The 24,282-nt window shown below is 38.4% G+C and overlaps 1 protein-coding gene across 5 annotated transcripts in view; it reads left to right on the plus strand.

Moving 5' to 3' along the window:
- Grik1 (glutamate ionotropic receptor kainate type subunit 1) overlaps window positions 1–24,282 on the plus strand; it is a 394,986-nt gene that overhangs the window by 283,292 nt on the left and 87,412 nt on the right. For all 5 annotated transcript variants that reach the window (XM_004842256.4, XM_087213299.1, XM_021256142.2 and 2 more), the window contains exons 5-7: window positions 973–1,026; window positions 4,196–4,369; window positions 12,767–12,910. In XM_004842256.4, coding sequence (XP_004842313.2) covers window positions 973–1,026; window positions 4,196–4,369; window positions 12,767–12,910 — 372 coding nt within the window. The remainder of the gene's footprint in view (window positions 1–972; window positions 1,027–4,195; window positions 4,370–12,766; window positions 12,911–24,282) is intronic.

Genomic DNA, 24,282 nt, shown 5'->3' on the forward strand with positions numbered 1-24,282 from the left:
AACTTCCAAAGAGGAATTTAATTTATACTTAGAAATGATCACAGTTGTGGAAAAACTGCTTTAGAAATTTAAGAGTCTTCTTCATTCATTTGTACACAAGGCCTAAAAAATAGGACTCAAGTAGTCCCTTTGATGACCTGCCACAGGAAGGTGATACTCTTATTCAGAAGACGTAGAAGGCTATTTGCGACTTCATTCTGCTGTATTGACACCGTTTACAGGAGTCAGAAGTGAGATCCATAGTTTAATAAATGACCTCTATATACTGCCCCTGGCCTCTCTAGTGACCTCCATCTCCTCTCCCTCACAAAGTAAAGATAATATACACACTCACAAAATTTTTGGACCTATCAAGGTCACAACTGAGATAACTGAGAATCAGAATCGAAAGACAGTGTGAAATAGGTATAAAAATAGTCAATATCTTTTATAAACATCCTTTATAAATGTCCTCTCTTCCTTTACTCCTTTTGTAACATAAGATGGGAAAGGAGTAGAGAGAAAGGTCTCAGAGATATACTTAGTTATTTAAATGTCTACATATTAGCATTGCCATTCCAGCATTTAATGAGTTCTACTCTGAGGGACACATCATGCTAAGTTCCAAGACTAAGAAATAATGGGAAGTATTTGTAAACAGAATTGTTTGGAAACCTAGGCAATGAGAAAGACAAATCCTGTGCCTTTATGGACAAGTATAAATATAAAATTTGTTGGGTATAAACTATTTTTAAATTTGACCATTAGGTGGATTATACCATGAAAGTCAAACAAGGTGTAATGAAAATAGTGTGGTGGAGGCCAGTGGCCTTGCTCCATGCCAGCCACTAATTGGCCTCAAGTCTGGTCTGCCAGGTCTGTGGATTTCTAAAACCCCTTCTGGTTCTGTTCCCAGGCTTTTGCAGCCACCTTACTACAGCAGTGATCTATTATTATAATTCTGACTCTTTCCTCCTTATTTCTCTTTTGCAGATTTTGTTCATGGGCATGATGACTGAATACTACCACTACTTTTTCACAACCTTGGTAAGCACACCATTGTAGAAATGGATTCCACGGGATAGGAAACATCTCCCTACACTATTTCAAAGTCAGCCCCTCCAATGTCAAAGGCAGGATATTGTCTTCTAAATCCAGCAATGCTGAACAGCAGGCTTCTTTTTTTTTTTTTTTCAACTGGCATCAGTGTGTGTAACCAGAAAGGGATAAAATTCCATTAAATAGAAACTGTCAAAGCACAAACTATTCCTACACAAGCATCATCTATAATTTCTATAACCATTAGAAAGCGCACTGAAGTGTGCCTTGGCAATCTTTGATCTGATATGGCTTTCCTGCCTGTGTCCAGGGACAGCTGGGCTCACCCAGGAGTCACCTGACAGGTGCTTGGAATCTGTCAAGGACACGAAAGTGGGAGACACCCTGCACATTGAATGTTTAAGAAAAAACATGGTTCTAAACTTAAGAAATCCAAAAGAAACTCTAACACACTAAATTCTGAGAGATGATTGGATCAAGAGAGAACTACATAGGGCATTTAATAAGCCAAAATGATGTGATAGTTCTCATTCAGTCATTTTCACAAATCAGCCACATACACACACATACGCTTACACATCGCCCACTCCCTCCAACACCCACACACTCCATTTCTTACATGAGAAGAAAACACAGAATCAGCCTCCTTCTCTAGTCCATAGGGGTGTTTCAATGAAAATCTACCCAAATGGTTTTAGTAAATGAAATTGACAAGCTAAGCTGGTGAGTGAGGAATCAAAAAATCTGTAACAAGGACCAAGGAGCTGTCGTACTCCTACTATTGGCAAAAATAGTCTCATGGCTGATCCCAGTGTCCCTGAGAGTATGAGCTGAGGGGTCCTCATTGCAGTCAGCTGCTGCTAAGCAGAGGAAAGTGGGGTGCAATGTGCAGTTTCCTACACTGAGGTTTCCATGATCCTCTGTCTGTCTTCCTGCTGTCCTCGCTGTTTTCTCTTTCACGACTGCTGAGGGATCTATTTGCATTTCTTGGTTTGTTTTAGTCACTCTTTTTTGTGTGAAAAATCATTTTCCCTTCCTTCCCTCCCTGTTCCATGTCTTGCTCCCTTTGCATTTGAAAAAGATCCCCCTGCTTCCTATTTTCTATCATTTATTTTGCTCTTTCTTTATACTTTGAGTTCCTCATGTGAGAGAAAGCATGTGATATTTAAATTTGAAATAGGGAGAGAGAGGAGGGAAGGGGACAAAAAGAATTAAAATGTGTTAGGTACCTGCTCAAACTCGCCATAGTAAGTGTAGTCATTGGGTATTGCAATCATGTACTGATAAAAAACACTAAAAATTTTTTAAAAACCCAAATTACCTGACACAGAAAGAACAAAAAAGAACAACTGAGGGTGATGTGGGGAGCCGTTAAGTGTCTTACTCTGCTCCCCAAAGTACCCCTTGCCTCATGCCCTGATTAGAGTGATGCGGCCGTCAGCCTCAGAACTTTCTACGAGCCCCAGCTGTACCCACTTTGAAGAGGTGGTTTTGAAACAATTTGAGAAAAACCATGAACAGTAGAACTTAGAAATACTAAAGAAGGGAAAGGAAAAATTGTGAGAAAAGAAAAAAATGGAAACGAAGTCTATGTAAATAGGGAAGAGTGGAGGGGGTGAAGGGCGCACAGGGAATGGGGAAAAAATAAGAACCAAGATGCATCATGTACAGGTACAAGCACCCAAGGATAAATGTAAACGTGTTGTATACCTAAAGTGTACCAATAAAAGAATTGAAGTCAAAAAAAAAAAGAAATAGAAAAGAAAAAGAAATACTGTCAAAGGAGGCTCTCAGGGATTAATAAATTGTACACTTTTTATTCCTATCCTCCCTTTACTCCTGCTTTTTTCACTAATCAGATCTTGGATTTTTTTATACCCTGTTTTACATTGAAACTTCAAATTTGGGGGCAAACTAACTTTGCACAGGATTAATATATTGATTTTAGCATGTCAAATTTACATATTATGTGTATGCTGGAAGTTCTATGAAGTATCTGTGTAGTTTGAATAACATGTGCTCTGTTGATTGAGAGCAAAAGTTGCTCAAAAGTTGATAGATTGCTGCTGAGAAAGTTACTCTTTCCCAGGCCTTATTCTTTAAATGTGCTTTAGGTGTTTTCCTACAGTTTCACTCACACTCTTTCCTGTATAACTTTTATATTCTTACTATTCTTGTGTCTAAGTAAAAACAACTTTTTAAAAAATTAGTGACTTAGTACAAATGAGAAATATATCTAACTCATAAAAAGGCAGTCAGTATAGCTTTTCTGATACTGAACTGAAAGAACAGAGCTGCTTTCTTATGTTTTACTGCATAGACCAAAAATTATCTAGGGAAAGGAAGACAATGTAGGGAGTTGTAAATTAAGTTGTAGACGACTTCTTGTTTTTACCCAGTCTCATCTGCTATAGGAGACTCGGGTGCGGGTTAAATATTTTTTCCCTGAAACATTGTCTGAAAGAGAATGAGCTCTACTCTTAAGATGTTCTCAGAGCCCTACAACAGTATGACCCAGTTTATCCCCTGAAGCAGCCCTTTTGGTTCTTATTCTGAGTACCTGCTCAGTGAACATTCTTTATTTTCATTTGTAAGGAAAATGAGTGAGCCAAAAGGATGGTATTGTTTCCTGCTAGGAATGATCCTCCTGTTCACACATGTACAAATGCAATTTCCAAATTGCACCTCCATGGCAAAGTCCAGAAGCAGCGAGATGTGACAGAGAAGGGTGATGCTGCAAACAATTAGTGGTTCATTCTTGGCCTTGACATTTCACCACTAAGGACTTTATTTTTGTCTTCTATAAAAGAAAAGTATTGAATCAAATACATACAAAGATCCCTTCAAACTCCCCAAAGATTACATCCTAGGGAGAGAATTATCACCTCTCAGAATGTCATCTCTTGTCCCCAGGGATTGACTAATTATTGGCATCCAAGTTCCTCTTCTTGATTTATCCAAACTAATAGTATTGCAGGAAATGGAAACTGTTTACTGCCTTGCTTTCTCAGGTAGCAATGGGAATGAGGAACAATTAGAAATGTTTTTATAGACATGGTGTCATAACTGTTGCTTCTGTGATCATCAATTTCCTTTTGCATACAAAACACCGAAATGCTGATCCATTTCTACTTTTGTCATTTTCAATGCTGCACAGGACTTATTTGCTTTAGATCTAGAGCTCTACAGGTACAGTGGAGTGAATATGACTGGGTTCCGGCTGCTCAACATAGACAATCCGCACGTATCATCCATCATCGAGAGGTGGTCCATGGAAAGGCTGCAGGCCCCACCTAGGCCTGAGACTGGTCTTTTGGACGGCATGATGACAGTAAGTAGTTTTAAAATAAAATCATTTGACGTAATGTTTGAATGCCCCCAGAGGATCCTGGGTAGAAATAGTATAGGCTTTTTATGTACTGTGAGGAAACAGTGTTTTAACATGTGCCCTGACTTGTAAGAGAGAAAAAAGGAATAAGCTTTTTAGGTATTTTGAAAGGCAATGCCTGGTTACTATGAAAAGCTGTGAGTTTTAGTTGCCTGATTTTACTCTCCTCAGATAAAGAAATGCACAATGTAGCCACTACCATGATCAAACGAAGACAAAGCAGAACCAAAACAAGGGCAAGGGAAGAGTTTTTACTCCCAGGATGTGGCTTTGGGGAGGGGCAAGGAAAGAGGAGGAAGAGCCTGCCATAAAAATCATGCAGAACCAGTTTGCTCTCCTTGCTTCTGCCACACCTCACAAGCAGAAGCACACCGATGTGGGAAAATGCCAGATTTCCCTACAGTCTGTGCGTTCACGTTCTTCCTGTCCTGGATCTGCACAGGCTCCCTCTGCGGGCACTGACGGTGCTTAACACCAGCCATATGTCGCTCTTGAGGCAGATGCCAGGCCTGTCTCCTTGCAAGTCAGAGGTACTCTACTACACAGAGAAACTGCAAGCTGCCTCATCAGAGAGCTCCTCAGTAGCACCATTCCTCTCTTGTTGTCAACTGCACCTACCCTTGCTTTATTTCTCTAATGAAGCTCCCTGGGTGATAAAGAAAATACCAGGAAATAATTTTTCAAAAGATATTTTCTATGTAAGAACTGTAGCATCTAAGGGAAAAGATATTGGGAAAGCAAGCAGGTAATACAGCATTTTAAATTGGCATAGTATTTCATTTTCTGTTCCCATCATCCAGAGAAGCACTCTTGCTTTTAAGATGCAATTTACCCATAACTGGAAGGTATCATCTCACTAAGAAACCAACTTGGGATGTCTGTTTTCTTTTTCCTATGAGGAACAAATGAAAAGAAGAAATAAGTGAATGAATTAAGTGGTTCTGGATGATTCTGTGTTCAGGGTCCCTGACTGTTTTTCTAATCTGAATCGACACTTAAAATACTCTGATCTGAGAGATAATGGTGGAAAACATTTTGTACAAATGAGCCTTGGGGTGATTTAAACATTGCTTTGGGTAAGAACAAGTAGAGAATATCAAGGCAGACTCTAAACCTCTGAAAGTTCAGGGAACACCAAAGGGAAAGAGAAGGAGAGACGCACAATGACGGTTTCTCTCTCTACTTCTTGGATTTGTAGTTCTAGTAAATTAAAATATGGTTCAAAATCTCACTACCCTGCCTTCCATCAAGATTTCTTCACAAGCTTTCAAGTAATTTTCACTTGGGTTTGGCTTGTATGTCTAAGGAGTCACAGTTTGAAGCTATTTTAACAGAGTAGATTCATGCCAAATGTTGAATATCCATCACAATGTGGCTTAATTTACCAAAAAAATTTTAAAAAAAGTATCAGCATGTTCGATTACACTGAGCTGATTGAGTAGTTTGTACATATTGACTGGATGAGGAAGACCATCGAGCAAGGGAGACAGACCTGTGCAATTCACATGGGATCAGGTTGGCACAAGGCAACACTGCTGCCCCAGGGCACTGTAGTTGGCATGTGCTAGTGACAGATCTGAGTCCCAATGGATAGAAGACACCTGGTGCATGTAGTCATACAGCCTCAGGGAGGGGTTTCAAGGCTCAGTTCTTACTGTTAGCATTATTATTATTATGAACTATGAAAAGGAAAGTGGTAATTTGCTAGACCAGGAGAGTCTAACTCTAAAAGATATAGAATAACTATGGCAGTTCATCATAATATTAGTCAAACAAACAAAAAAAAAGTGATAAAACCTTGCACCCACTAAAAATTGGATCCAATGACCATTCAGACATAGCTTTAAAAGTGATTATGTGAAGCATGGTAGGGAACACCATTTATCCAAAGACTGTGTTGCACTGTGCTGTTTTCTTTCTGTTTCTCCTGGATATGGCTAAGTTAAGGATAGGGAAACTGAGTTGTAGAGAGGTGGCAGGGGAAGCATGGGAACATCCAATGGACTGGTCACTGAACCAAGAGAGGATATCGTGTATCTCCAAGCCCAGGTCCAGGCTAAGAAATCTTTGTTCTCTACTTGCCTCTATCCAAACTTTTTCCTCTCTACCTTTAAGACAAAAAGCCCTTAGGTTTGAATACCACTGGATCTGTGTACTAGACTCTACATGTTGTTCATTTTTGCATGTCAAACATTTGTTACTCCCGCTGCCTAGAACCTACTGTTTTTCACTTTACCAGAGAGGCTTTCTGGGAACCATTCAACTTGGTGGCTTCCTCTCTGTTCCTTCATCCCTTACCTGTCTTACTTTCCTCTAAAACTCTTATGACCTTAAATGCTGTGTTTTGGTTTGTTGGTTCAGTGCCTTCCCCTCCCAGAATATAAATTCTATGAGGGCTGGTGCTCTGTCCTTTGTACACTACTCTATCCTCAGCACTAGGAAAAGCCTGGCACAAAGCAGGCCTGCAGAGAAATATTTCACTAATAAAGGCATTAATGTAGGAAATACACATGAATTAAGCTTCTACTGAGAAACAAGATATTAAATAAAAAAATATTCATGGAGACCTGAAATAAGTGAAATTCCAAAAAAGTCCCTATAAATAAGAAATATATGAAATTAATGAAGATAGAAATTATTCTAAAGTGATGTTTATTTTAAAAATTTGTTATGTTTAATATGTATTGATATCAGTAATTAATATCAGTATTAATATCATTACTACAATTATAAGTAATGATATTACTATAAAAGAATTGCATTCTCTAAAATCATATACATTCCACTATTTTCCAACGTAAAATTCCTTGTAGCCTTTTATAGTCATATTTTGCTGTGTGCCTTATACACTCATAGATGTCTGTATAAGCATATAACAAAAAGCTTTAAAATAATGCAGCAAAAACCCATGTCTTGGCTTCTCTCCTGCATATCTATTTCACTTTTTAGTACTTTAACACTTAAAAATATCTTAGAATTTCATACACAAAAGATTCTCAAAGAATATTATTATATATGTCAGAACACTTTCAAATACAAAAATAAAAGTCAGTCATACCTAAGTTAAACTTCTTAACTCTAGATTTATTTAAAGAAAAATATATTGACTTTTAAAATAGAGTGAAAATTGAGTCGAGGAAACTGCTATTGAGTCTGTGGAGCTCAAAACAGTTAAACTATTAAAAAATTATCAAGATTATAAAAAGTGATTTATTACCTAAAGTGCCAATTAATACATCAGAATTTTGGAGCAATTGTTATAAAATTGATTTCATTTCTCTTCACGACATTTAAATTTTCCTGAGCACTTAGGCTAATTCAGTCTATTGGCTTTTGGATAAACTGGGTTAAAGGAATGGCCCATTCTCAGATGGATTCCTCTCTGATTGTGGACAGAGCTATCTATAATTCAGTACCACGTAGGAGCCACAGAAATAGTAGAACACTGATCTGCCATCTGCTTTTTTACCTGCTTAAATGCATTCTCAGTGTGAAGTTAAGTCAGTAGGTTTAACCTGTGCTCTTACATGTAACATTCCCTACAATAATTGTTCTCAGAGACAACATCAGTAGTCGAAAATCACCTTGAGTTTCCACTACTGCTTCTGTGTTGAAAGACCATAAGCAACTGGATTAAGAGAAAAAAATATCTTTCCAAGTCCTGGTTATGTCTACTGACAAAGTAACCTGAACAAGTCACTGAGCCCTTTCAGAAACTGTTTGCTAGTTGGTGAATCTGTATAATATTACTTTGCTTTATCACTCCACTGATTAAACTAGAAAACATATGCAAAGCTTCTAGGGCATAAAAACGAATTTACTTCATGATACTGGCTATTTTGCCAATTTGTAGTCTACTAAAGAGAAAAGACTTTCTGAAATATCAAGTCATAATCTGTATTCTAAGAGACATATTCCTTGTACTGTACCAGTAGCCCAAGATGACCCTTTACCTGACAGCTGTATGACCTAAATAACCCGTGGAACCACCCAAGTTTGTCCTCTTGCTCCATCCATGGTCATCTTTACCCTACTTCGCACTGTTTCTTTCAAAAGCCAGCAACAATTCATTGAGACTCAAATTATGCCAACCTCTCCGTCAAGCTTCAATACGCCTGCTCCTCTGTTGCTGTCCTAATTACTAAATTTCTAGAATGTGAGTGTGCATTGATCTCTTTGCCGCCTTCTCAAACCCATTTCCAAATCCATATCTCTTGTGGGTGGCTCCTCCCTCCCTCCTGGGTGCTCAGGTGCTGAGGATGAGCAATGCCTCCTCCACTACTTTGACTTCCTCAGCAGCATCCATTTTCACCCCTGTGCTGCCCAGCCAGGCTCTTGTAAGCAAAGTGTGGTCCTCCCACCCTTACCAATATCCGCATCACTTCACTGAGACAAATCTTAGAAAAAAAGAAAATTAGCTAATCCATATTAAGTGGAAAAGTCTTGTTAGCTCTTTACAGTGAGTGAGATATTTTGGATTTTAAGAGGAAACCATTAGCACCAAGCTAGGAAGCAGTCCAGGAAATTAGGGGGAAAGGCTATTATTTGGCAATACTTCTGTCTTAGAAAATTACCTTGTCTATCCCTATCAGTTCAGTAAATGTTTCCAAATTTGGAGATAAAATGAGAAACATATCTTATTTGCTCTCCAAAGACTAGATCTCTCTTTGGCACCTCAGTCTTCTCCAGTTTTTTCCAACAGTTTGTTTTTTAACCACAGAACATATGAGGAGGGGGGAAAGGTATGGAGGCCCTCTAGAGTGCTGCAGTCCTTGTCCCCAAGGTGAGGTGGCATCTCACTGGTTGGTGTAGAGATTCCCCCAGCCAATCCTCTAGTTGGGTAATTTGCTTAAAGGATACATGGGACTCAGTAAACTTGTTCTCCTCACAGTGGCAGTTTATTATAGTAAAAAATAAAGAGTAAAAAATAAAATAAAATAAAATAAAAAAGAATAAAATCAAAGAAAAAAAAAAAAGGAGAAGACACGAAGGGCAGTGTCCAGGAGAAACCAGGCATGAATTTCCAGTTATTTTTCCCCCAGGCCAGTTACATATCAAGTGCTTAATTCTCAGCAATGCAGTCTGAAAACCATGTCCAGGAGAGATAGTGGCCAGTTCCTTGGGGCAGAACATGCACATAATGGAACCAAGTTAGTCTTCCACCCTTCCAGAAGTTGGAATGATACAACATGACCCAGAGCCCCAGGTTAACAAAAGAAAATATTCAATAGTCATTTTGTTAGCATAAATTGTCTGGCCCAACACCACAAGAACATGATGACACTCTTGTCAGACCCTGTTCAAGAGACTAAGTATCGTCTCCAAGGATCTAGTCAAGGGTCAGTCCTTTCTTTGGAATGTATATGGTTTGAGCACTTCAAGCCCACTGAGTTAACTCTACTACAAAACATTGTGGAAGAACAAAATTTGAAACCTAGGCCAATTTCTATTACATTATCTATTATCAAAAATGGCTTCAGAGTTACTATTCAGTATTCAACACTCCAGGACAAAACTGAGAGGGAGAAAAAAGGCAGTGGTGTAGTTTGTTAGTGCTATAAAATAGAGAGAATGTTTGCCAATCCGAGAAAATTTTCTATGTCAAAGGGTAGCATGTTTTCAGAATAAGTGGTTTTGTTTTTCAGATTTGGAAAGCATGAATCACATCTATAGTTTTGAAATATCTAATTGTCCATACTATTATGGAAGCAGCCTAGAGGGGAAAAAAACCAAATTCCTCTCTCAATTAAGTTTATAAAAAATCCAGGTCATTGGAATTCCACTGTTTACACTTCTCCACCAAGCTAGTCTTCAGTGAATTCATGAAGTGTATCCAACCCTGTGGATTCAGCCAATTAGGCATCAAAAATACTCAAGAAAAAAATTGCATTTGTACTGAACATGTATAGAATTTTTTCTTTGTTTTTCCCTACACAAAGCAGTATTACAACTATTCACACAGCATTAAGTATTATAAATTATCTAGAGGTAACTTAAAGGATACAAAAGAATGTGCATAGTTACAAGCCCACATTGTGCCCTTTTATGTACGGACATAAGCATCCTCAGATTTTGATATTCAAGAGATGTCACAGAACCAATTCCCCTTGGATACCAAGAAAAGACTGTACAAATACAAATTTATATTTTTTTAAATCCCAGTATATTCTACTGCCTAAAAGTCCCCAGGTTATCACAGTAGCTATGGGAGTGAGTTCTGAAATATGAGTTTGCATCCCGAGTTGGAATTCTCACTGGCTACACATTTTTAACAAGTTATTCTACCTCTCCAAGCTTTAATTTGCTTGTCTGTAAAATGTGGACAATACATATTTCAAAGGTTTAGTTTCAACAACTGTGGAAAAAGACACACATAGAATAGCGTTAGTATATAATAAATTGTCAGGGAATATTTTAACCATCATTGAAGTATTACTGTGTTTACTAAGTCATTGCATAAGTACGGTAACTTGGTTTAAAGGAAGCACAGCCTCATAGCTCTAGAACATAGCCTCTAGTGCCAACTTCTGGAGTTTGAATGCTTTATAAACACCATTTAGGCACCATTTAATTATTTATTTCTTTTCTCTAGAGGAGTAACGGTGAGGGTGAAAATTCAATGTTTGCAAAAGACTGAGAGCAAGACTTGACATATACTATTTAATAAATGTTAGCTATTGCTTCTAATTGCCTCTACAAAACGTCTCAATTGGCCTGTTGTTTACTCTCTCCAAATTAAAACAAATTTCTATAAAATAGCGGTGAAGAACGTCAGTGCTAGAGTGAGAAAGGCATGCCTTCAAACTCTCACCATACAGCTGATTAGCAGAGTAACTTGTCCCGTCACTAAATTTCCATAAACTTTAGTTTTCTTGCCTACAGAACGGATTATATAATCTTGAATTGAAGTTATCAAAACATGTTTAAGCTTCAGCAATCACTATCACCACCACCTCCAGTCTAATTTCTCTATGTCAATTATAAGAGTGAAATGATTTATCCCAAAACCTTGAAATTATCCAGTTCTCCAGAAAAATGCATTGCATTTTAAGGCATGAAGTAATATTAATTCCTTCATGAGTGTTAATTTAAACAACTTTTATGCATCAAGAGCTGTTGCAGGCACCAAAAGTTAAATTCAAAATAGTTTATGCCTTCAAGAAGGCCATATTTTTATCTATAAACAAATACAAAAATAAATGACTATAAATATACGGAAAATGCAATGATAAAGATTGCATAGAATAATAAGGATTCAAACTAGAAATATTCTCTGGCTTCAAATACTAATAAAATGCAAAATGTAGCAACACCTATGCTTTCCTTCCACCTCCATCAAGACATAATCAAAGCAGAGAAAACAATGAATGAATAGGCTAAATGCAGAAAATCCATATGATAAATTCTCATTCTGTAATCTAGAATCTAGGTTTAACTCTAGCAATTATCACTTATATACCTATAACCCTCTATGAATCAATATCCTACCTGGAGGTCAGTTTTTCCGTGTAATAAATAGTTTTATCTATCTGTTCTACTTATTTTGAAGAGTTATGAGAATTTAAAATGAGTTAATCTATTTAAAGTTGCAATGAAAGCCCTCCAGTAAAATGTGAGTGTATTGTAAGATTTATCCCCAAAGAAAACCACAGGGCAGTATATTTTATAAATTGCTGTGCTATGTAAAATCTTGCAAATGAGAAGAATTTCATGAGGAGTGGAAGAAAGAGATACCCAGCCCCAAAGAGAAATCACTACTTTCAGTGCCTGTCACAGGTGGCATATTCTTATCCATGTATCTGCTTTCTCAAACCTGCTATTGACCTTGAATTCATGACTAAAGCCTTCTCAATTCTGGTAAATGAAAGTGACTAACACAAGCACCCTTCACAGTAAATTATCTGTTAGTTTTATTTTCAGGAGTTTCTTTTTACCAAATATAAATCAATAACTAAATAAATGTAGATAAATGATGAAAGACAAAATCGGACTTGGAAATACTGAGCTTTAGTAGCTTCTTGATCAATGTAGTTAATCCTAACATGGTGCTTCACAAGACACTCCAAAAATATTTGTTTCCTGAGTCAAGTCTTTTGTGGTTCATCTCTGTTGCTTTTCTTCTTTAAGGACTCAAAACGAAACAGAGATAGGATTCCAATTTACTCTGGAGCTTAAGGTATTACTTTGGAGAAAAGTAGTCATTGGAGAATGGAAACTTCTCACCTGAAGAAAAAAATGGCGTTTGAGATTAAATAGGAACAAAGGAAGCCAAGATTGTGATCATGCGGGTAAAGAAAAGTACGCAAAGATTGAAGGTGTGCTGTATGCCTTTCTCTGCAGACGGAAGCAGCTCTGATGTACGATGCAGTGTATATGGTGGCCATCGCCTCCCACCGAGCCTCACAGCTGACCGTCAGCTCCCTACAGTGCCATCGACACAAGCCATGGCGCCTGGGACCCCGATTTATGAACCTGATCAAAGAGGCAAGTGATGTTTCCCTTTGGCTTAGTGTTTCTTGTCTTGTCCCTTTGCTTGGTATGGCCCTTCCCACACGGTTTAGTTGGCATGAAACCCATAAGGGAGGGGAATCCATTGTCAACCAGTCTTCACAGGCGTCAAACTACCAAGATGTTTTATCTACTGTGATGCAGATTTCAAAGCTATTGCACTCAGTGTCGCTATTCCCGCTGCGACCCCACTACTCCTGCAGTCCACATAGAAGCTTCTGAGAGATCTCAAGTGTGTATTGTCCAGTGTACTGACTGGAGAGAAAGGTGAGGCCATTGCTGAAGGGCAGCAGAAGGAGTCCCACCTTGTTAACACGTGGCCTCAAAGTATTTGGCTATCTAAGACTGAACAAAAGAACTCCTTATCTTAATGATATTGTGATTATTTTCCCACTAAGTGACTAATGAAGAAGTCTAGTCCTACCCAAAACCTGCTCAGTCTTCTAAAGGAACTGAAGAGCACAGGGTAAGTGGAAGAAGAGACTTCTTCACTAAAGTCCTGGGACCCTGGACTCTCCTTATTTTCTCCCACTGCCTGAGACAGTTTGACTTCCCTTCCTGCTCTGAGATCCCAAGAGTCTTTATACATATGTGCCTTTGGAATACATTTGTCCCCAACATGCACCTAGGGGTATTTATGAACTTGGCAATAGAAAAATAAGGCTCATCGGAGCAACCAGACCTAAGTATGCATCATATTCTGTGATGCTCTAGTATTTTCTCTGTGAGATGCAGATATTTGGCTCTCAAGTAAGAAGTATCTTTCTTCCTCTACAAGCTGTAGGAGGGTAGAGGGAGATGATCCTGCATGTAAGCAGAATGGGAGCAAATGTAGTACAAAAGCAGAATGCTCACCATACCCTAGAAAGTTACATGCTTTGGGCTCTATCTCTGCTGCTGTTTTCAGTACCTACACACCCTTTCTGGGAGTGTTCAAGCTACTTCCCTACTGAAGGCTGAAGTGCTCCATAGGGGTAGGCTAGGGTTGGCAGGAGGTATAAGGACTAAGCCCCTAGGGTCTATAGCAAGTTTGCTTTCAAGGCTGGGACCAGGGTGTGATTTAAGGAAGCATTCATACACAGGTGTGATCCTTCACTTGCACAAGGTTGAAGAGCTCTTCCTTAAATTTTATGCCTCTCTTACCTCTTCCTAGTCTTAAGAGTGGCTATTTGGGTTTAATCCCAGCTCCACTAAGGTTTATGAGCAGGATAATCCAGGCAAGTTACTTAACCTTTTCATGTCTTGGTTTTCTCTTCTGTAAAATGGGAATAACACCATTTCCCTCCACAGCATTATTGTGTGGATAAATAGTAAGGCAACTACTTGTAATGCACAGTCCAAGTGCCTAGTAAGAACATGTAATATTAGCTATTCTCTTACCAAGGGAATGCATACTTATAACAGCCTCGTTCCATTGACTGAGAAGGGTGCTAGGAATTTAAAACTGGCAACAACAACAAAGAAATCATAAACAGCCATGAAAAGAAATGCCCTTTTCTGACAGCTACATAAATCTGACATACTGTGCCTGATAGAAAAACATCACATGGCCTCCTCTTCTCCCTGCTGTGATCATGGTTAGGTCCTCAGTCACCATCCTGATTACCTTGATCTTCAACAATAAAACAGCTGGTTTCCTTTTATCTTGTACTATTGCAAGGAAAGGCAGAAGTTACATAAAAGCTTGAGATCAAATGCTCAGCGCACTGCAAGTACCTTTTTGCTTGTACTTAGGTTGCATAAGAAAGTGAAATTGCCAGGCCACATTTAGGCATGTTTAAAGAATGAGCTCCAAGACGAGGGACCATATTGGAAGTAAGAAAGTTTATATCCATTCGCTCCAAGGCATAAATCGGTCTCCACAGTTGGGGGGTGAACGGAAGGATGTGAGGGGAAATGCATCAGAAATCGTTGTCATCTTGCCCTCATCTTCTTTTGACATATGACTCACTGCACCATATGCTACCTTTGGCAAGGCAGGGGTACCCACAGCGAAGATGGGATAAGGGGGAGGGAAAGAGGAGCAATGCTCCAGCCTACTGCAAGATTAGCACCAAGGGAATCCTGAGATGAACCACAACATTCAAGAGAGAAAAGGTATGCATTTCTTTAAATGAGTACATAACTCAACAAAGGTTTCAAATATTGAGTTTTATTAGGAAATACAAAATAAGGCACTCGTTCCTGAAACTCCCCTTGGTACTCTTTTAGTAATTTCACTTTTTGAGGAGCTCCAAAACTAGAATCAGATGTAATGTAAAGGAGCAAGTCAGCAGATTGGATTTATGGTGTGAAGATCAAATTTGCCACAGGAGGTAAACTGGCTAAGCAGAGGTGGGTGCGTGTTCACTGGTCCCTGATAACTGCATATCATTCAGAATCAGGAAGCCTTTCCAGTGTGCAGCTCAACTTAACAGCATTCAGTGTTTGAGGCTGACTGGAAAGAGGGGAGAAATTAAAGAACATTTGAGACATGATAGAATGTTCTTTAGGGTTAGCTTTCTGGGCCTTTGTTAAACCAATGCATATTAGGAAATTAATAAATCCCAACTAACCAGAAGTACTGGCATTCCATTATATAAGCCATATAAATACTTATATACACCAACATCACACACACACAATTTTGTGCAGCTTTTTAGTCCTGGAGATATAATTAAGGGCCTGGTCCATGTTAGGCAAGTGTTCTACTGGTGAACTATACCCCCAACCCCCTGTATAAGTAATAATAATTCACCATCACAAGTAATACTCCCTTCCCAAAAGTAGAAGATATACTTTATACTATCTACTAACATAAATTCTACATGATTGAGAAATGACAGGCTTCATTTGGAGTCGTTCTATGCCACAGAATAAAACCTATGTCCTTCATCAGGCTATACAGGTCTCCTGTGATCTTATTCCCAATCCCTGTGTCCTATTTTTCCTTTCCTGCCCTGTCTCCAGGACTTGCTGAACCTGTTGCAGCTCCCTGAACATGCCTTGTAATCCTATTGAATTCTCTTGCCCCTGATTGAAATACACCCTTCTCCAGCATCAATCTTTTTATCTCAGTGCAAATATTCCTATCTGCTGGCCTTGACTAGCAGATGTGAGATCTTTCACCTCTTCTCACAGCTGTCATATTTGTTTACATGTCATTCTCTATGCTATGCTTTTTCCAGCATCAATTTCCTAGGGGTTTTTTTAGCATAATGCTGGACACAGAGGAAGAACCCAATAAGTAAATTAATTAATAAATGAATGAATGGGTGAACAAAGAAACTGAAGAATACGTACTTGCAACCTATAAGCAAATGAAAGTGCTATAGGGTGCACTCAGTACATGAATAGTGTATCAGGAAACAATTAAGTAAGGTAGAGTCAAGGTCTGGACCAAACCCATCCACCAGAGCTATAGGTTCTGCTGGGACATGATGCAGTGAATTTAGGAATATATAAACCTATTTTGCTCTGGTATTGGAACAGATTCTGAAATTTAACTATAAATTACTATCAGTGTGATATTTTGGGAGGGTGAAGGGGGTGCACTGGAAATTGAACCCAGGGCCTTCAATTTGAAATACATCCTCAGCCTTTCTTTTATTTTTTATATTGACACAAGTTCTCCCTAAATCACTAAGTTGTCCAGGCTGGACTCAAGCTGGTAATCCTCCTGCCTCGGCCTTTCCAATCTCGAGGATTACATGCCAGGTTTAATTGTGATAATTTAGTCCTTTAACTTCTTTGTTTCTATTTTCTCTATAACATGGGGATAAAAAACTCCACTCCATATGTTTGTGTAGATTACATATATGTAAATACTAACAAAATGTTTGTCATGCAGTTGTTTCTTGGTAGAGGGTCGCTCCCATTACACAGAAGGTTCTGTAAAGCAGAATCATGTAAGGCAGTACTCAGGAGAACTGAGACAGTGCCTAGAAGGCATTAAGTATACGGCCAAGCATATTGTAAGCACTGTGCATTTGCTATTAGTAACATTAGTGTCACCACTAGCTATTATTGAAGTGTAGGATAATGTAGCAGCAATTTGTAAAAATGAGCCTAGGACCTAGCAGAGGGAAATCAGGAGCTCCCTAGAGATGGGCATGCAGGATGCAGGAGACCAATGGCAATGGATCCAGGGACTAAAGAAACGTGCAGTCATAGAGCACACCAGTGATTGTTCAGGAGGGATGAGAGGACATTAGGTGACAATCGACCAAGTTGAGTGTCAGTCTTTCCGGGCTGCTGTGGTGAAATACCACAAGCTGGCTGTTGAGCAACAGGGGGATCGGCTGCAGTGAGAACAGGCACCTTGACATCTCTCATCTTGGCACTGAGAGGAGAAGAGAACTGGGTTCAGGAAAAAGAATGAGAGATTTTCAGTTAAATTAGTGAGTCCTACTTATTTTCTCATCTCAGACTATCTGATAAAACTAATTTAAAACATAGATCCATTGTACACATAAAATGTATACAAATTTGTCTGCAATTCCAGGCATCTGTCAAGCATTTTGAGTTCCCTAAAACCGGACAGTAAGAGTGCCTAAACTGAAATTTCAAGTAGAATTTGGATGGAATGGGATTCCGGCATGGGGAAAAACAAAAGTACAAATGAAGTCTAAGGAATCCCATTGGGCCTAGAAATAGTGCTCCAATGTCAAGTGAAAATATTAAGAAAATATTCCCAAACAACTGGAATTGGGTCCTCTGAGCTGAGGAATTCAAACCTGATTGATAATTGATAGGAAGCCACTGTCATGAAGGGAGAACAAAATGATGTTCCAGACAGTTTATTTTTGTAGCTATGTGTAGGTTACACTGAAACAGATACAAAGATTATTAATGAACGCATCTTAGACATCTTAGTATAGAAGTGATGATCCCTCACAAAGAACTGGAAGAAAAAGAGATTTATTTAAGTAAAATATACAAGTGTTTCTGTGACTACAACTCTAACTTTTCTCTTAGGTTTAAATTCTTCCAGTTCTCTACTGGAATTTTATGCTTGGATATTCTGCTGCTACACTCCTACCAAGAACATTCTCTAATAAAATATATTGTGTTAAAATTGTTATTACTAAAATAAATCCCCTGTCATTTAATGACAACACAACTGGTATCAGACAAAAACAACCACCAAGACAGCAAAAACAATTTAGTTTTTTGTTCCCACCTCCCATTTAAAATCACTCAATGAAAATCTGAGCACATTTCAGATTTTTTGCTTCTTGAAGCCAGTGGAAGTCCTAAGGTCTTTTTGTGTTGAAATGGAGCCTCAACTTAGTCATTAGAACATTCTGAGTCTAAGATAGCAATCAAAAGTCCAGCCTGGTTTAGTCTGAAATTTCTGCCCCCTCTGAACTCAAACATGCTGGAAGACTCCAGCAAGATGGTGTCTTGGTTACTTATCTTGTTGCTGGGATAAAATGCCCAACACCTACAATTTAAAGGAAGGTAAGTTTACATTGTTTCACAGTTACAGTCTCTGGTGGATGGGCTACAAGGCAGAAATATGACAGAAGGACCCGGCTGGAGGAAAGCTAGTTATGTCATGGCAGCCAGGAAGCCCAGCATGTAGGAAAGGGGGATATGCCCTTCCTCAGTAAGCAGCCTCTTCCGACCCCACCTCCTAACAGCGTGTCAGCTTTAACATCCTCATGATTGAGTTACCTCCAAACACATGAGATTTTGGGGACCATGTTAGGCCAACACCATAACAGTAAGTGTAGACAGAGTGAGTTCTTCTCTTTCTCCCTTTGCTGGCTTTTCCTCTTCCCATTCCTTGGCTATTATTCCTCCTCCTACTCCCCCAAAGAGACAGGACAGTTGTTACTTGGCTAGACTCCCCTGTTCTTCCTGAGCTTGCCAGAGAGTTTAGTTCATGTCCTTGGTGGACCTGGTAGATTTTTGAAGCTAAGCCTTTTCCTTGAACCATTTCCTTTACTCTCTGAGTTTCTCTTGGATCATATCTCCTAAGGTTTCTTTGACCCACATCAGTGGATCTCTAGTTCAGGAGAACCTTACACTGCTTCCACAGTGCCCCAGCAATCCATCAAGGCACCTTATGCTCTTTCTGCAGAAGCCTTGGGCATTCCCACTGCAGTGCTCTGGATCCAAATCTGGTACAGTTGTCCCTTCCCTGGAAATTCTGGGAGTGCTTCTCTTCATGATACAACTGACTTCTACTGGTCAGCCAGTAAACCAAGTGATCAACTTTTGTTGATCAGCTCTCTTTTGTCACCTGTAAGTCACAACCTATAGTCCACTTTAGTTTTCGTGCAAGTACCAGCCAGGGTCTTCTGCATTTCTAACTACAGTGAACCTGAGTGTTCCTCTGGAAGCTTTACTCACTGGCACATGGTGGGAAAAAGGTGTCCTAAAATCAAGGATGTGGACTCACAGAGAGGCAAAATCTCTCCTCAGATAAACAGCTTCAGCAATCACATCTACCACTTATGTGATTTCTTCCATATATGCTTCATCTTGTGGTCAGCTCCAAAAAAAAACAATCTAGATCAATCCCTGGGGAGCAGTTCATTGTATCCATGCATTGGAACTTGAGAGTGTCTCTGTCTTCTCTCTAGTAACCTGGATCTATCTTAGAGTCAAAACTCTGCAGTAAGAAAGAGCATGTCACTCAAACACAGCAGGTTTTCCGGAGCTCTGTCACCTCCTCAGCACACCTATTTGATTAAATCTTGCCAACTTTCTCCCCTAGATATCCTTTTGCACTGTCTTTGCCCACTTCCTGCATCACTTCTCCTGTGAAATATTAAAGTAGCCTCTTAGTAGGCTTTGCATTTTGAGCCTCAGACCTTTTATAGCAGTTGTTTATATTTATACAAAGTAATATACGCAGATGCCCAGTAGGAATTCCACCCTCTAGAAATACAAATCTGATTGTGGTGTTTTTTATATTCACCATGTGGTTCCACAGTTCCTGAAGACAGGAGAGTTTCTCTTTTCCTGGCTAAAAGCTGCTTAATTACACATCTTTTATCATATTCCTTTCAGCCTAGGAAGCTTATGTCTCATTTTCAGTCTAATGCTTAAAGAGAACTCATTTACCCTAGCAAGCCTCCTCTTCACTTCTGTTTGGGAATGGGTCTTCCATTAGATTCTGTAGATTCTGTACATCTCTATGTTAGCACTTGCCATGCTCTATGTAGTCATTGTAAGATCATTCCCTGGGACAGGGACAAAGTCAATTTATCTCTGTGTCCTCAGAGCACTGTGTCCAACACAGCAGGCATTTAAATAATACTTGTTGAACTGTACCCAGTAAATTAAAACCTAGCAAACTCTTAATAAATTTTGCTGAACTAATACTTAATTTCAAGCTACATAAATAGTTCTTAATTGATCTGTTCTAAGCTAAATTTACTGCATGAGAATAAAAACTCATTTCCAACTAAATGCCAATGTATGTGGATGTCACTGAAAGCTGTATAAAATATGGGCAACTTTCTACCACTGTTTTGCTATGAAAATTTAATTTATTGGTTCAATTTGATGGAATGGAAATTATAAACTTGAATGTATAAAGCTGACATTTAAATTCTAACTTTTAAAAGCCAAAGAGTAAGGGATAAAATTCTTCACTGAAGCACCTATATATGCCTTGATTCTCATTAAGACTTACTTATTAGGGCTGGGGATTTAGCTCAATGGTTTCGCTGCCTGCTGCGCAAGTGCAAGGACCCGAGTTCAATCCCCGGTACCAAAAAAAAAAGACTTACTTATTAGGGCACTACTGAGTAGTTTAATTTTTGTTTTGTATAAGACCTGGGCAAAAATCACACTATTGAAACATAATAAAGACTCTATAAAAACATGAGCTTTGATATATTTTTATTCGACTGTGACTCTCCTAAGGAACACTAATCATTGCATGGCTTTCGGTTTTGATCTCCAGGAAAAATGTCCCATGGACTAGTTAGATGCCATTGCATCTTGCTGGCAACTTTTGTCAAATTTCTAGTCTTTAGAAAAGCTTCCCTTCATATTTCTCATTCTGTATCTCTTGAAAAGTATCTGCAATCCGATTCATTTTTCAGCCCCATCACCTACTCTATACCTTAGAAAACCATTTAGACCTCAAGGGAGAATGGGTTCATTAGGTCCTTACTTCAATTCCCTATGCAACTACAGACAGAGAAAAGAGATCAGTTCCTAAGCTGTCAGTAATTATTTGCATTGTCATATATAACTGTCTTTACTCATTTATGCTGCCATAACAAAATATCCAAGACTGAGTGATAAAGAATAAGAATGTATTTCTTACAGTTCTGGAGGCTGAGGACTTGAAGATCAAGGTGCCAGTATGGTGGAGCTCTGGTGAGAGCCTCGTTCCTGGTTTGCATGCACCTGTCTTCTCTTTCCACCTTCACATTATTGAGAAAGAAAACTTAGGCAACTCTCCTTCTTAAAGGGGTTATTAATCCCACTGTCAGAACCCCATCTTAATGAGCTCATCTAAACCTAGTTACACCCTAAGGTCTCACTTCCTAATACCATCATATTGGGGCTTAGAGCTTCAATGTATATGAAATTTGGGGAGACACAGAAATTCAGTCCGTAACAACTGCTTCATCCTAAGCTACAAACTTAGAAGTAGAATTCCTAGGCTCATGTACATTTTCACCTTTAGCAATATAGTAGTTTCTTATTGCTGTACAAAATAACTATAAACTAGGAGACATAAACCAGTATTCATCTATTGTCTCATAGTTTCTGTGGATCAGAAATGTGAGTAAGCCTTCCCTGGGTCCTCCGCTGAATATCTCAAAACATGAAAAAGGATTTGATTAAGGTTGCTGCCATGTCATCAAAGCCTGGAGGTCTTCTAGGCCCATGTGGCCACTACAGACCTCATAGAAACTTGCTTCTTTAAACCTAGAAGACAGCAAGTCTCCATCTTCTAAACTCCTCTGATGCCCTCTACTGGTAAAACCCATTCTACCACTAAACATATTAGCTCTTTTTATGCTTCACATTTTCCAAAATGCTTTTTCAAACAACACCTCTGACACCCACACATACACATTTCCCTCTTTCCTCAGTTCTCCAAAGACACTCTGTATAACCTTTACCATTGCATTTATATCACTGTACTGTGAATATGTTCCTGTGTGTCTACCTCCCCACTATACAATCATTTCTTAGATTTCTTATATTCACTTTATTAATCTAGTGCCTATCTCTCTTCCTGCACACAGTTGGTGTTCAATAAATCTTAGTGACAAAACACATATATCTTTCTTTAAATATAATATCTTATCAAACCAGGTTAATTAGATCTGAATTCAATCCACATGGTATCCATATGTTTATGTTCATATGTAATAGCCAATTGACTAGCTATAATAATAGTCATCATATACACTACAAAACAATTATCTGGTTAATATGATCAAAATAGTTTTAGTAATCCAAGACAGAAAAATCTAATTTCTGGGTTTTATTGATCATGTCATCTAGATAATTGGGCAAGTGTCCTATTTCCATCCACTTAACCAATGTGAATTCTCAAATTTGTGATCCTGCTGATTTAGTTGATTTGCCTGTACAGAGCCAGTTTATTCCATTTTAGAAAGCAAGCCATCACATAAGCCAGAGCCAAAGTGCAACAGTTTATGTGAAAGAAAGTACAGGTGCATATTCTAAGATAAATCCTTAGAAAATAAAAACTAATTTACTCAGGGTGCATCGCATAAATATAGTTAAAGTCAGCAGATTTAGAGTTGGAAATCAAATATTGGCAAGAAAAGCCATTATATTTTTAAATTACGTGGTGATCCATGCAAGCTGTTATTGCAAGATAATGGGTTATAAACAACACACACATAATAGTTAAAATAATTATATATTGAACAGATAAGAATATGATAAATGCACCATTTCAGTTCCTGAAATAGCTGACATCCTAGGAAGTCATGTGGTCTAAAGGTTATGTTTATCATTTCTCCCTTTGCTTAATGTTTATTTTCATCACTATTATTATGTATACTTCAGATTTGTTTTTAAAATGCTTTTCGGAGAACTGGCATAAAATTGTGGGTGGCTGGACATAGATTACATTGCATAGAAAGAGGGTAAATTTCAGATATTTGTCATTGTATCAACTCTGGGGACCCGAATAAAAACATTAATTGTACAGTTATTCTATCAGGACTGTGTTTATACAATAGACAGAATGAACTTCCTTAAAAAAAATTAACTAACACCATGATGAATTACACTTGCTAGGTCTTTTCAGGAGTCAGGGCCAAGTGTAGGCAAATTTTTGAAATTCCTAAAATGTCTTCTCTATTATTTTTCTCTGTCTCATATTCTCCAACAGTATCTTGGCCCCTTGATCTTAACACTCCATAATTCTATATCAAAACACTCACAAAATAAAGCTTTGTTAGCTGAATGAGTGGTTGCCTTAATCAATCACTAAGTGGTGGAAGGTGTCACTCTTTTCATCTCCTTTCATAGGCCCATAAGGAATTCTCAAACTTGGAAACCTTTCAGAAATCCATGAAAAATATTCTTGGAGTTGAACTGAAGTGTAAGTTTGGATTTGGAGGTACAGGTGAACCAAGTCCAACTACCTCTCCCACCCCACAATTATAAGCAGCATAGCTGCAGACAGATAACACGGTGTTACCTCCTTGACCCGCGGGTTGAAGAAGGTGCTTGTCCAGATCTTTCTAGCAGGAAAAGAAATGGGACAGACATTGTCATCTTGTGGGCTTTTCTAGATACAGTGGCCAATAGCAAGCAACTTCTAATTTCTAAGACTTAGTAGCTTCCTTTTTCTTACCTCTCACTACTTAAAAAGGTATAACCTTTGGGAGTGCTTCTTTATTCAATCATACCTTTCATAAATATTCTGGGTACCTGTGAAATATTGGTAATGGAATCAAATATAAGTGAAATATCTCTTGCCATCAAATTATTAACAATCAATAGGGGAAGATATTGTTAACATAAATAGCTAATTTAATAGTCACTACATATAAATACAAAATAAATAAATATAATAACAACACTGATGCTCTGAATATATGTTCTAAATTTCCAGGATAGAAACAGTGTGCTCACCAATGCTTAAAAAATTGATGGTACTAAACACTTACATCAATCAATAAAATTATGACCAGGGTACATGAATCAATTAACAAAAACCAGATAGTGAATTGCCAAACACTGGCCTACTGATAAAAATCCTTTTGGAAATACAGATAATGGGACAGGAAACAATTCAAGTGTGTTCAGATCTGCTAAGGATTGACACTTACGACTTAGCAATTAGAATAAGTTGCCATGGTTCTAAACTAGAAGGTTCTGACAATAATATTTAAATTCAGATT

The sequence above is a fragment of the Heterocephalus glaber genome, unplaced genomic scaffold (genome assembly GCF_053883595.1).
Source record: "Heterocephalus glaber isolate CG9 unplaced genomic scaffold, H.glaber_assembly_v1.0 deba00000122, whole genome shotgun sequence".
In the NCBI taxonomy this organism is placed as follows: Eukaryota; Metazoa; Chordata; class Mammalia; order Rodentia; family Bathyergidae; genus Heterocephalus; species Heterocephalus glaber.